This window comes from Lithobates pipiens, unplaced genomic scaffold (assembly GCF_037356315.1).
Source record: "Lithobates pipiens isolate NorthernLeopardFrog02 unplaced genomic scaffold, aLitPip1_a1.2 Scaffold_18, whole genome shotgun sequence".
In the NCBI taxonomy this organism is placed as follows: Eukaryota; Metazoa; Chordata; class Amphibia; order Anura; family Ranidae; genus Lithobates; species Lithobates pipiens.
The window spans coordinates 643,460,544-643,474,888 of record NW_027507758.1 but is presented as its reverse complement, the minus strand read 5'-3'; the positions used below and the strand labels follow the sequence as shown (position 1 = coordinate 643,474,888).

General features: G+C 47.2%; 2 protein-coding genes across 2 annotated transcripts in view; both read right to left on the bottom strand.

Moving 5' to 3' along the window:
- The window catches only part of LOC143989781 (uncharacterized), a 36,193-nt gene extending 21,848 nt beyond the window's left edge, over window positions 1-14,345 (bottom strand). Inside the window, exons 1-6 of the mRNA XM_077490052.1 lie at window positions 14,330-14,345; window positions 12,841-12,968; window positions 12,629-12,752; window positions 12,415-12,512; window positions 12,106-12,327; window positions 11,697-11,838 (exon numbers count right to left, since the gene is read on the bottom strand). Coding sequence (XP_077346178.1) covers window positions 11,697-11,838; window positions 12,106-12,327; window positions 12,415-12,512; window positions 12,629-12,713 — 547 coding nt within the window. The 5' untranslated portion in view covers window positions 12,714-12,752; window positions 12,841-12,968; window positions 14,330-14,345. The remainder of the gene's footprint in view (window positions 1-11,696; window positions 11,839-12,105; window positions 12,328-12,414; window positions 12,513-12,628; window positions 12,753-12,840; window positions 12,969-14,329) is intronic.
- On the bottom strand, window positions 5,668-9,248 carry LOC143989648 (uncharacterized). The gene has a single exon (XM_077489903.1). The coding sequence runs from the start codon at window positions 7,629-7,631 to the stop codon at window positions 5,958-5,960; it is 1,674 nt and encodes a 557-aa protein (XP_077346029.1). The 5' UTR covers window positions 7,632-9,248; the 3' UTR covers window positions 5,668-5,957.

Here is a 14,345-nt window from a genome sequence, read left to right as displayed (position 1 = left end):
AGTGGCCAACCAGTAATGGTCCCTCTCCTTGATCTGAAGAATACAAGGATCCTTCCGCAGGCTTTGCAGGATCAGGGTGGCCATGCAGCATAGGTTAGCTGAGGCATTCGGTCCGGAGTCCTCTGGGTCACTTAGGGCAACATGATCCGCAGCTACCTCCTCCCAGCCACGTACAAGTCCACGTGTTTCTTGGGACTGTAAATCATCCCTATAAGACTGCTGCTGCTGCTGCTGAGTGCCAGCCTCCACCTCCATGCTGACACAATCATCCTCCTCCTCCTCTTCCTGTGTGATGTACAAACATTGTACAAACTCACGGAAGGGGGCCGAGTCTACCAACTGAAAAGGCAGCAGTTGAAGTGCTAGCAATTTAGCCAAGCTAGCATTCAACCGCTGGGCATGTGGATGGCTGGGAGTGAACTTCTTTCGCCGGTCCAGCAGCTGGGGCAGGGACATTTGCCTGCTATAATCGGACGTGGGTGTACTGCTAGCAGAGTGCCCGGAAGCACTTGGCTGTGACACACCTAATTCTACACCTTCATTCCTCTCAGAGCAGGTTTCAGAGAGGACTGAAGGTCTAGTGGGGTTGGTGATGCCAACTGATGAGGAGCAAGGAGAGGTCCGCTTTGTACTTTGGTGTGGGTCTTTGAGGTACGCTTGCCTACGAGCTGCATGGCAGGTCAACATATGTCTGGTCAAGCATGTGGTGCCCAAGCGGCTGATGTTTTGGCCACGCGAGATACGTTTGAGAGATATGTTGCAAATAGCAGCGGTGCGATCTGATGCACTCGTCTCAAAAAAGGCCCACACCAAAGAACTTTTAGAATAACGCACAGAGGCAGCGCCCTGCGGTGTGATTCAGTCAGTGTGCTGCCCCTAAGCTGGCCCCCGGACGGCATCCTGCCTCGTTGGACATGTGCCTCCTCCTCTCTCCTACCAGGCACCCACGTGGAGTCAGTGCCCTCATCATCCCCTCCCTCTTCATCGCTGTAGCAAACCTGCCAGTATGCTGCAGCTTGTGGAACATGACTGCCAGATTGCTGTCCTTCTTGAGTATCCCCTCTCTCTGCATTCACTCTACTGCCTTCCTCTAGCTGAGTATCATCATCAGAGCCTACAAAACACTGGGCATTCTCCTGGAGCATGTACCCAACACTGTGCTCAAAGAGTTCAGGAGACTCCTCAGGAGGACGTGGTGGGTCTAGGGAAGGAGTCACTGATGATGACATTGAGACGAGGGAAGATGATGCGTTGGCAGCTGCTTTGCTAGTACCCTGAGACTGGGTGAGAGAGGATGAGGAGGATGAAGAGGGCTTGGTCATCCACTCTACCAAGTCGCTGGCATGTTGCGGCTCAACATGTCCAGCTGCCGAAAAGAAGGACAAGCATGTCCCATGGCCACGTGCTGATGATGATGATGCACCGCGTCCACGACCAGCACTGTTGTCTCTAGACACAGAGCCTGCTTGCCCTCTTTTATCGGCTCGCGCCTGTCTGCCTCTCCTTGCTGGCCTTTCAGACATGGTAATGGCCTGAAGGGAGTTGGGTAAAACAGCAATTGGGTAGTGTATATTGTGCTGGAGGCACACAACACCCACTAACTCCTGTAGATGCCTTTATTATAGAACACCAGCAATAAAGGGTAGATAAAGGGGTATACTGTACTGGAGGCACACAACACCCACTAAGCCCTGCAGATGGCTCTATTAGAGAACAGCAATAAAGGGTAGATACAGGTGTATATTGTGCTGGAGGCAACAACACCCACTAACTCCTGCAGATGCCTTTATTATAGAACACCAGCAATAAAGGGTAAATACAGATGTATACTGTGTTGTGCTGGAGGCACACACAACTTCCAATAACTCCTGCAGATGGCAGATGGCTCAAATAGAGAAGAGCTATGTAGGTGGATATAGCGGTGTGTACTGGGTACAGAGCACGCAGACAGCACGCACAAGCTCCTAACACTGACTGCAAGCTCTATTATAAAAGATAGATATATCGCTAGCTATATAGGTGAGGTGAATATAGTGGTGTAAACTGCGGTCAGGGCACGCAGACAACAACCACTACAGAAGAGCAAGATCGAAAAATCGGCCGATAACGATCGGTGTATACTGTGTTGAAGGTACACAGAACACCCACTAACTGCTTCAGACGCCAACACACTACACAAGGCCGCCACGCTGGCAGCCTTATATAGTGTGGGGCGTGTACTACACAGCCTGAGCTATGATTGGCCACAGGCATCCTGCCTGTGGCCAATCATGGCTCTCCTCGCTGCCAGCGCTGTGATTGGCCAAGCATGCGGGGTCACAGTGCATGCTTGGCCAATCATGAGCCAGCAATGCACTGCGCCATCGCAGTGCATTGTGGGCCGTGAGCGCCACACGAATTTGCCGCGAACGGCCCATAATGTTTGGTATTCGCCGAACGGGCGAACAGCCGATGTTCGAGTCGAACGCGAAGCTCATCCCTACTGTGCAAGCTCTGGCCAGTGATCCATCCTCAAGACCCAGTAAGCCAGATGATTTTCGGTGGGAAAGGTGTCCATGTCTGACCTTGCCCCTAGGTATTCCTGCACCATGTAAATCAGACACTGGCGATGGTTGCTGGAACCGATCATACCTTGGGGCTGCAGACTAAAAAATTGTCTGAACGCATCAGACGGCCACCTTCTCCACCGCTCCTTCTGACCGATGCCTCAGCAACACGTTGTCCAGGACCAGGAGTTTGTAACCTCCCAGTCTCTGGGAACGTGTTGCACAGACCTTTCTGCAAGGCCTCCCGGAGATGTCTCCTCCTCTGCTCCCTCTGCGACGGCAAGTTAAGGTCGGCAACCTTACCCTTGTACCGTGGATCAAGGAGAGTGGCCAGCCAGTAATGGTCCCTCTCCTTGATCCAAAGAATATGAGGGTCCTTCCGCAGGCTTTGCAGGATCAGGGAAGCCATGCAGCGTAGGTTAGCTGAGGCATTTGGTCCGGTGTCCTCTGGGTCACTTAGGACAACATGATCCGCAACTACCTCCTCCCAGCCACGTACAAGTCCAGGGGTTTCTTGGGACTGTAAATCATCCCTACAAGACTGCTGATGCTGAGTGCCAGGCTCCACCTCCATGCTGACACAATCATCCTCCTCCTGTGTGATGGGTGGGACAGCAGGAACACTGTCTGGATAAAGGGGGCCTTGAGAGGCAAGGAAGTCCTCCTCTTCCTGCCTCTGTTCTGCCTCAAGTGCCCTGTCCATTATTCCACGCAGCATATGCTCCAAGAGGTGGACAAGAGGTACAGTGTCACTGATGCATGCACTGTCACTGCTCACCATCCTTGTGGCCTCCTCAAATGGTGACAGGACAGTGATGCTCCTAAGCTGGCCCCCGGAGGGCAGCCTGTCTCGTTGGAGATGTGCCTCCTCCTCCTACCAGGCACCCACATGGAGTCAGTGCCCTCATCATCCCCTACCTTTTCATCACTGGAGCAAACCTGGCAGTATGCTGCAGCTTGTGGAACATGACTTCTAGATTGCTGTCCTTCTTGAGCATCCCCTCTCTCTGCACTCACGCTTTTGCCTTCCTCTAGCTGTGTATCATCATCAGAGCCTACAAAACACTGGGTATCCTCCTGGAGCATGTACCCAACACTGTGCTCAAAGAGTTCGGGGGACTCCTCAGGAGAATGTGGTGGGTCTAGCGAAGGATTCACTAATGATGACATTGCGACGAGGGAAGGGGATGCGTTGGCAGCTGCTTTGCTAGTACCATAAGCCTGGGGGAGAGCGGATGAGGATGATGAAGAGGGCTTGGTCATCCACTCTACCAAGTCTTCGGCATGATGCGGCTCAACACGTCCAGCCAGGGTAGATACAGTTGTATATTGTGCTGTGCTGGAGGCACACAACGCCCACTAACTGCTGCAGATGCCTTTATTATAGAACACCAGCAATTAAAAGGTAGATACCGGTGTATACAGTGTTGGAGGCACAGAACACCCACTAACTCCTGCAGATGCCCTTATTATAGAACACCAGCAATAAAGGGTAGATACAGATGTATATTGTGCTGTGCTGGAGGCACACAACACCCACTAACTCCTGTGATGGCTCAATTAGAGAAGAGCAATATAAGTAGCTCCAGGTGTATACTGCGCTGGAGGCACACAACACTAACTCCTGCAGATGGCTCAATTAGAGAAGAGCAATATAGGTAGATACAGGTGTATACTGCGCTGAAGGCACACAGACAACACTCACGAACTCCTGCAGATGGCTCAATTAGAGAAGAGCAATAAGGTAGATACAGGTATATACTGTGCTGGAGGCACACAACACCCACTAACTCCTGCAGATGCCTTTATTATAGAACACCAGCAATAAAGGGTAGATACGGGTGTATATTGTGATGTGCTGGAGGCACACAACACCCACTAACTCCTGCAGATGCCTTTATTATAGAACACCAGCAATTAAAGGGTAGATACCGGTGTATATTGTGTTGTGCTGGAGGCACACAACACCCACTAACTCCTGAAGATGGCTCAATTAGAGAAGAGCAATATAGGTAGCTACAGGTGTATACTGCGCTGGAGGCACACAACACCAACTAACTCCTGCAGATTGCAGGTGGCTCAATTAGAGAAGAGCAATATAGGTAGATACAAATGTATACTGCGCTGAAGGCACACAGACAACACCCACTAACTCCTGCAGATGGCAGATAGCTCAATTAGAGAAGAGCAATATAGGTAGATACAGGTGTATACTGTGCTGGAGGCACACAACACCAACTAACTCTTGCAGATGGCTCAATTAGAGAATAGCAATATAGGTAGCTACAAGTGTATACTGCGCTGGAGGCACACAACACCAACTAACTCCTGCAGATGGCAGATGGCTCAATTAGAGAAGAGCAATATATGTAGATATAGGTGTATATTGCGCTGAAGGCACACAGACAACACCCACAAACTCCTGCAGATGGCTCAATTAGAGAAGAGCAATATAGCAATATATTTAGAAACAGGTGTATACTGCGCTAAAGGCACACCGACAACACCCACTAACTCCTGCAGACGCCGGAATACTACACAAGGCCGCCGCGCTGGCGGCCTTATATAGTGTGGGGCGTGTACTACACAGCCTGAGTTATAATTAGCCATAGGCATCCTGCCTGTGGCCAATCATGGCTCTCCTCGCTGCCGGTGCTGTGATTGGCCAAGCATGCGGGGTCACAGTGCATGCTTGGCCAATCATGAGCCAGCAATGCACTGCGATGGCGCAGTGCATTGTGGGCCGTGAGCGCCACACGAATTTGGCGCGAACGGCCCACAGAGTTCTGACTTCGCCAAACGGGCGAACAGCCGGCGTTCGACTCAAACATGCGTTCGACTCGAACACCAAGCGCATCCCTAAAGACCAGCTTTGACATGTTGTCCATAGAGAGAAGACGCTCGCCCCGTCACAGTCTCCGAATATCAACACATTTCACATGTCTTTATTATGCTGAATATTGTTTCTACAATCGCATGTTACTGATGATTGGAGTCACTGCCCCTTTGTGTATTCCGAGGCCTTTGTGCCATCGGACTTCACCTCTTTTATCATAACATGTTTTAAGAATTACAAGAAAAATGACCAATATTACTCACAGTGGGAGGAATACGTGCAACGTTCATTTAACAATTTTTTTAATAGTCCGCTAAATATTTACAAAAGCTACAAAATGGATGAAAGGTAATGACTCCATTTTTATTTTTCTCCTGCTATCAATGGCCGACACGGTACAACACTTCATCCATGTCTTTGGTGATCTCTGTTCTCCTTATCAACTGGGTGTGCTTCTTCCCCACATGAGAGCTGTGATGTCCAGCAACATTCATATAGAAGACATTTCCCGCACTCAAGGCACTAATACACCTCAAGGGTTGTGTGGGATCCCTGATGTACAGGAAGACAGGACTTCAGTGAGGAACAATTCCCTCACCCAGGACAGGAATACGGCCTCTCCCTGTGTGAGATCTCTGATGTCTGGAAAGATTGGCCTTCAATGAAAAACATTTCCCGCACTCAGGACAGGAATACGGCTTCTCCCCCGTGTGAGATCTCTGATGTGTGGAAAGATGGGACTTCACTGAAAAACATTTCCCGCACTCAGGACAGGAATACGGCTTCTCCCCTGTGTGAGATCTCTGATGTGTGTGAAGATAGGACTTGCGTGAAAAACATTTCCCGCACTCAGGACAGAAATGCGGCTTCTCCCCTGTGTGAGATCTCTGATGTCTGTAAAGATCGGACTTCTGTGAAAAACATTTCCCGCACTCAGGACACAAATGCGGCTTCTCCCCCGCATGAAATTTCTGATGTTTGTAAAGACTGGACTTCTCTGAAAAACATTTCCCGCACTCAGGACAGGAATGCGGCTTCTCCCCCGTGTGAGATCTCTGATGTCTGAAAAGACTGGACTTCTCTGAAAAACATTTCCCACACTCAGGACAGGAATACGGCTTCTCCCCTGTGTGAGATCTCTGATGTGCAGAAAGACCGGACCTCTCTGAAAAACATTTCCCGCACTCAGGACAGGAATACGGCTTCTCCCCCGTGTGAGATCTTTGATGTGCGGAAAGACTGGACTTCTCTGAAAAACATTTCCCACACTCAGGACAGGAATACGGCTTCTCCCCCGTGTGAGATCTCTGATGTGTGGAAAGATTGCTCTTTTCTGAAAAACATTTCCCACACTCAGGACAGGAATATGGCTTCTCCCCTGTGTGAGATCTCTGATGTATATAAAGACTGGACTTCTCTGAAAAACATTTCCTGCACTCAGGACAGGAATATGGCTTCTCCCCTGTGTGAGATTTCTGATGTGCGGAAAGACCGGACTTCTGTGAAAAACATTTCCTGCACTCAGGACAGGAATACGGCTTCTCCCCCGTGTGAGATCTCTGATGTGTAGAAAGATTGCTCTTTTCTGAAAAACATTTCCTGCACTCAGGACAAGAATATGGCTTCCCGCCTGTGTGAGATTTCTGATGTGCGGAAAGACCGGACTTCTGTGAAAAACATTTCCCACACTCAGGACAGAAATGCGGCTTCTCCCCTGTGTGAGATCTCTGATGTTTGTAAAGATCGGACTTCTGTGAAAAACATTTTCCACACTCAGTACAGGAATACGGCTTCTCCCCCGTGTGAGATCTCTGATGTGTGGAAAGACTGGACTTCTCTGAAAAACATTTCCCACACTCAGGACAGGAATATGGCTTCTCTCCTGTGTGAGATCTTATATGCACATTAAGTTTAGATTTAGAACGGAAACACTTCCTGCACTCAGTACAGGAAAGCCTCTTCTCTGTCGGAAGGACGGCACCGTCCCTCACAGTCTGAGGTTCCTCAGGATAAGAGGAATACGATGGTCCATCTACACTGTGTGGTGCCGGATGGACATTTGAGGTAGTCAGGTTTTCTCCTGGACTATACTGTGTGATGTCCTCATCTTCTACTTTACAGTCTGGAGACAAAGTGAGACAATCCTCTGAGGTTTTCCTCATCTCCCGTCCATCTACTAAAATAGAAATACAAAGATTATTACTAGACATCAGCTGATTGGTTCCCCTAAACCAGGACTCCGCCCACATCAGGCAGCTTTGTCTCTGAGGATCTTACAATTCCCCCCTCAAGGTAACTAGTAAATGGGTCCTCTGATCTCCTACCAGATCATTTCTTTATTCATGGACCTTAGTCAGAGAGTGAGGAAACAACGAGAACTGTCTTTTATAGGAGTGACAGTGATGAGGGGATTGTAGGACGAGTGTTCTGCTTCTCGTTATTGAACTGTTTTATAACACAGACAGTCAGACAGCTTAACAATAATTCAGAAGTCAAGAAACGTGAGACATCAGATCTGTATCTAATCTTTTTTCCGAATAACTTTGTAAAACTACAACATGAGCATAAAAAACATATGTGTCAGTACATTACAACATTATACAGCAGCCTCACTCTATCAGTGAAAGAACTCAGACAATTCCACCATTACTCTAGGAATAGTTAAGATCTCTACTGCATGCAGACTGCTTGGATCAAGGACCGATCATGAAATGAAGGAAATACAGTTCCAGGTTAAAGGTCACTACCTTTCACTGTGAAGAAAATATCACTTCCTGTCAAGCTGTGGCAAAATAATAACTAACTCTGACCACTAGATGGCAGCAACGTCAAACTAACATTTCAGTATAATCTGTAACAGCACATAGCACATATTACTATGATAATATATGGGCAGAATGACTAGTGTCCCCTCCCCCTCTATCACTCATTGACATCTTCCCAACACAAGAAGTCCTGCACTTCCTTATTTACTCCATGATTTAGTCATGAATAACAGCGGGGCTGAGCCCCACCAGAGGTCAGAGAGTGAGGATGGGGGGAGAACAACCAAGATGAAGACTGGACTGATCCTGAAGACCCCCATCATTGGGTTATTGACTCCTCCCTCATTATCACTTCCTGTTTAAAGTTCTAGAGTTTGAAGATGTTATCACACTATTATCAACATATAAAAGCCTGTTCTCCAATCAAATCATCAGATATAAAATGTCCAGCTGGTAGGAAATGGGTGTAACAAAAGAGAATACATATGATGTGTATATATAGCAGTGGGGGGAGGGGAGAGAGCAGAAGTCAGGGCTATGTAATGTACAACATATTGTATAAGATACAACAGATAGGACTATATAGTATCAGAATGATGTAATGTACAACATAGAGTATATAGTGCAGGGGTCAGGAGTATGTAATGTAGAATATAAAGTATACAGTGTAAGGGTCAGGACTCATAATATTGGTATTCAGTAATCAGTGGAAGATGAAATGATTACATGAGACAAGTTGCAGAGGTCCCACACCGCTGCCTCCCATCTCCTGAGACTGCACTCAGTGACTTGGGTCTGAGACTATACAGACATATCCCTCCACCCGGCACAACCAGCAGACAACACAACAAGTAATCCTGGGGGGATTGTTCTGTCAGAGATCTTGTCATACCCGGGTATGGGGCAGAAGACCCAAATCACATACCCCAGGTGCCTAGATCTAGTAACATCTATGGGGAAAATGAACATTTTGCTGCCAGCTGATCCCCAGAATCTCCATAAATCCAGTCTAGATTAGACATGTGCATTCGTTTTCGTCCGAATTTCAGCTATTTTCGTTTTCGTTTTGACAAACGATAACGAAAGCACAAAATCCGAAAAACGAAAGATCCGACATAAATAAATGCTTTATTTTCGTTTTCATTGTTACAACAGTTCGATATAGAATAGGAGATTCGACATGACTCTGACAATAACAATCTGTCTATAGAACCTGTGGTCGAATGTGCCTAACCTTACCTCTATTAGTCCAAGATTATATAGAGAAAATATTCGACAGAGAAAAAAGATTTGACAGAGAGAAAAGATTCTGCAAGTTACTGTCCTAAAAAGTGTTTGGGGACCCGGGTCCTGCCCCAGGGGACATGGATCAATGCAAAAAAAAGTTTTAAAAACGGCCGTTTTTTCAGGAGCAGTGATTTTAATGATTAAAGTGAAACAATAAAAGTGTGGGCGGGGGGCTTATCAGAATCTGGAAGCCCCCTTTAACAAGGGGACCCCAGATCCCGGCCCCCCCTTGTTTGAAATGGTAAGGGGGTACAAAAGTACCCCTACCATTTCACAAAGAAAGTGTAAAAAATAGTTAAATAAGACAAACACACTTTTGAAAAATATCTTTATTAAAAATAAAAAAAAGATTCCAGCGGCGGTAATCCACTCTTTCTATCCAGCGACGGACGATCATCTCTCCAGCGATGGCTCATCTCATCCAGCGCAGCGAATACATCCTTCTTCTGTCTCCGCGGAGGAGACACCGAAAGGATTCCAGCAGCCTGACGTTTCTTATATACGGAGGGCGGGGCCACCCGTCACCTGACCCCGCCCCCCTCTGACGCAAGGGGAAACCCGGTGTTCCCTGTGACGTATGGGTGACCCCGCACCCCTCTGATGTAACACAGGCAGGTTTCCGTTACATCAGAGGGGGCGGGGTCACCCATACGTCACGGGGAACACCGGGTTTCCCCTTGCGTCAGAGGGGGGCGGGGTCAGGTGACGGGTGGCCCCGCCCTCCATATATAAGAAACGTCAGGCCGCCGGAATCCTTTCGGTGTCTCCTCCGCGGAGACAGAAGAAGGATGTATTCGCTGCGCTGGATGAGATGAGCCAACGCTGGAGAGATGACCGTCCGTCGCTGGATAGCAAGAGTGGATTACCGCCGCTGGAATCTTTTTTTTATTTTTAATAAAGATATTTTTCAAAAGTGTGTTTGTCTTATTTAACTATTTTTTACACTTTCTTTGTGAAATGGTAGGGGTACTTTTGTACCCCCTTACCATTTCAAACAGGGGGGGGCCGGGATCTGGGGGTCCCCTTGTTAAAGGGAGCTTCCAGATTCTGATAAGCCCCCCGCCCGCAGACCTCCACAACCACCAGCCACGGTTGTGGGGATGAGGCCCTTGTCCTCATCAACATGGGGACAAGGTGCTTTGAGGGGTCACAGACCCCCAAAGCATCCTCCCAATGTTGAGGGCATGTGGCCTGGTACGGTTCAGGAGGGAGGGGGGCCGCTCTCTCGTCCCCCCCTCTTTTCTTGCGGCCTGCCAGGTTGCGTGCTCAGATAAAGGGTCTGGTATGGATTTTTAGGGGGACCCCCACGTCAAATTTTTTCTTAAATTTGAGGCAGGGTTCCCCTTAATATCCATACCAGACCTGAAGGGCCTGGTAATTGAATTTGGGGGACCCCCACACTTTTTATTTATTTATTTATTTATTTTTTTATCAATGACTTTCAATGAGTGTTCTCTGTATTACAGAGCCGACAATTCATAATAGCTGCGAATGATTTTAAAGGACTTCTTTTCCTGCATAAATGACACTTTGTGCAGGGACAGTTCTAAGCACCAGAAACATGCGCCCCTTCACAGGCATACTATAGACAACACCCCCCCCCCCCCCCCCCACGAAATTTAAAGGAATATTACACTTTTATTGTTTCACTTTAATCATTATTAAAATCACTGCTCCTGAAAAAACGGCCGTTTTTAAAACTTTTTTTTGCATTGATACATGTCCCCTGGGGCAGGACCCGGGTCCCCAAACACTTTTTAGGACAGTAACTTGCAAATTAGTCTTTAAAATGAGCACTTTAGATTTTGAATGTTGGAGTCCCATAGACTTTAATAGGGTTCTAAAGTATGCTATATACTAGCTCCGTCGAATCTTCTTTATACATTCGACAGACACCATAAGCTTTAAAGACAGATTCGACCGTAATTCATGTGGATTTTCGGACGAATGCAATTTTTGAACGAAAAACGAAATAAATAAAAACGAATTTCGGGAGTAACTAAATAAATTAAGTTTTCGGACGAAAACGAAATTCCAAAACGAAATATTTTACTCTGCACATGTCTAGTCTAGATACATAAATTGTGTCGGCAGCACAGAGAAGGAAGACTATCTGAGAGAAATACAGGAATACAGGACGGGGAACACAGCTCAGGAAAGTGACCAGGGTATTATAGGCTGATATCATCCAGTCCCCGCCCTACTCTGGACCAATCAGTGAGCAGTATGGGTGGAGGAATGGATTTAGTGTTAATGACCCACCTGTGCTGATCTCTGTAGGAGTGTCCTCCTCTATAAATGTCCCCGTTATTCCATCCTCCTCCATAGACTGCTGATCATCCCTCACATACCTCTCTTCTTCTTCTGATTTCACCTCAAATTCTATATCCATTGGATCTCCACTCTAAACCAAGAAAATGAGAGAGAATATCATCTGTAAGATAGAAGATTTATTATTGTGACATCACATAGAACAGTAATGGTGAACCTTGGCACCCCAGATTTTTTGGAACTACATTTCCCATGATGCTCAACTACACTGCAAAGTATATGAGCATCATGGGAAATGTAGTTCCAAAACATCTGGGGTGCCAAGGTTCGCCATCACTGACATAGAAAATCCACAAATTGTCTGCACGAGTCTGTGTTTTATAATCTCCATCCCACCAACCTTGTAACAGTGGGGGATGGTGTGACCTTCCTGTGTGGAATCCCGGGAATACAGAGGACGGGGACATCTCTCTGGTGGGTTCCTGGTATTTGGTGGCCCCATCATGAAATCCTTATACAGATCCGCGTTTCCTTCAAAAAACTCCTTCATCGCCCTATACTGCTCATCCGCCATTTTAAACTCTTCTTGAGCATCAACTTTAGAATCTCTCAGGTTTCCACTCTGAATATAATAAAAATGACATCAATGGTAACAATGCAGATAATGTACAGATCCTAATGATACTATCAGTGATTGTTCCTCATCTACCTGATGATGGTGGGGGATGGTGTGATCTTCCTGTGTGGAATCCCGGGAATACAGAGGACGGGGACATCTCTCTGGTGGGTTCCCATTACTGGATCCATCTGTAGGAAACACACACACTGACTGAATACATTGTTTCTATGTGTTTATCAGATGATGGGGGATCTAGGTGGAGCCTCCGTACTGCTCTCTCCTTTACAATAAAGTCTCCTCTTACCCGGTGATGTGAGGGGCGGCTGATTGTCCATCATGACGTCCTTGTAGAGATCCTTGTGTCCTTCTAAATACTCCCACTCCTCCATGGAGAAATAGACAGTGACATCCTGACACCTTATAGGAACCTGACACACACAATGATACAGTCACCATCCAGACACATCCCTTGTCTGTTACTGGATAATGTCCCAGAATTCCCAGAATCCTCCTCACCTCTCCTCCATCATCTCTCTGGTGACTTCTAGAATCTTCTTTGTATTTCTCTATTCTATCAGGGAGGGAGGTGGAGGCAATGTGATGGTCATATGATCTCCAGACTTCACAGGAGGAAAACTCTAGATCTGAACACAAATAGTAAAATCAAATGATATTCCCAGAATCCTCCTCACCTCTCCATTCAGGTCTCCATTTTATTAAAGCCCCACTTCAGACTGAGATATGATTTACCCACACAGGACCCCCACACTATGCAGGATAAAAGCTTGTAGCAGGTATTCTGATGTCATTACATACAATGCAGGACCAACAGTCCTAGTTTTCTGTTGAGGATACCAAGGGTCCGCCCACATCCTAAGAACATCAGAAAAAAAAAAATCCAGATAGAGGGACATTGGGAGGAGGAGCTGTGAGGTCAGTGTGATGTCATAGGACATATAGATTCTGGATGGAGGGAAATTTGGATGGGGAGATTTGAGGGGTCCTCTATATGAGGCTCCTGTACAAACCAAATCATTGCTCCTGGGTGCATCCTTCCTCTCCTAAACTGAAGAGTGAACTTTGACCTTTACCATACAGAAATCTGTGAAAGTAAGCTCTCATGTGATCAGGTGACGTGCGGAGGAACAAAGTGTAAATAGCAGACAATTTCCCCAGAGCTCCTTATGGTGGGGATGGATTTTGCTGAGTGTTGGTGCCAAGTCCCACCCCCCCCCCCCCCCCCCCCCGGGGTCACTGCAGGTGTGGAGAAAAGCTGTGTAAGAGGATATGGAGGAGAGATGAGGAGGAGATCCAGGAATCAGGATAAAGGTCAGGACAAGCAACAGACGAGCGCATCCAAGAGATGAAGCCGGGGTCACTACACAGAAAATCAATCCAAGGAAACAACAGGCAGGACGAGGAATAGCAAGAAGGAGCTCAGAGACAAATGAGAATATTGCTCAGCCAATGGGAGATGATCTCAGCATGACTTACATAATGAAGGAGATGAGGGGGAGGGGAGGAAGTCACTTATGGTGACCATAGAGACATGGAAATTCAGCTGGTTCAGCAGGGATCGGTCACATTTCCATCCATGTGTGGTCACTGCCAGATAAAAGTCACTCCATCAGCGGCTGCAGCCAATAGCTTCATCACTGATCTGTGTATTCTGAGAGCAGAGGAGCGCCCCCCATTGTCAGAATACAATAGTGCAGCGGGGAGGATTCCCCCATCCCCCTCCAATGTGTGGATGGGGGAATCACTTCCGTTTTTTCCTCTCATCCCGCTGGATGAATGATAAAACTGAACCATGTATGGCCAGCTTTGGAAGGAAGATATATTCATCATCAACTGATCCCCCTGAAGGGGTTAATCTAGGTCTCCACACTATATATGTGTGTATCATCATCTGCTGGAGATAAAAGACATCACAGTGACTATGGAGGAAGAGGACGGACATGACGGGGGGGTTACTGGGTGTAAATAGAAAATAAGATCTTATTACCTCCTCTGCTGCCTCT

Coding starts and splice junctions, on each gene's coding strand:
- LOC143989648 (XM_077489903.1), bottom strand. CDS start 7,631: ATGTGGGCGGAGTCCTGGTTTAGGGGAACCAATCAGCTGATGTCTAGT.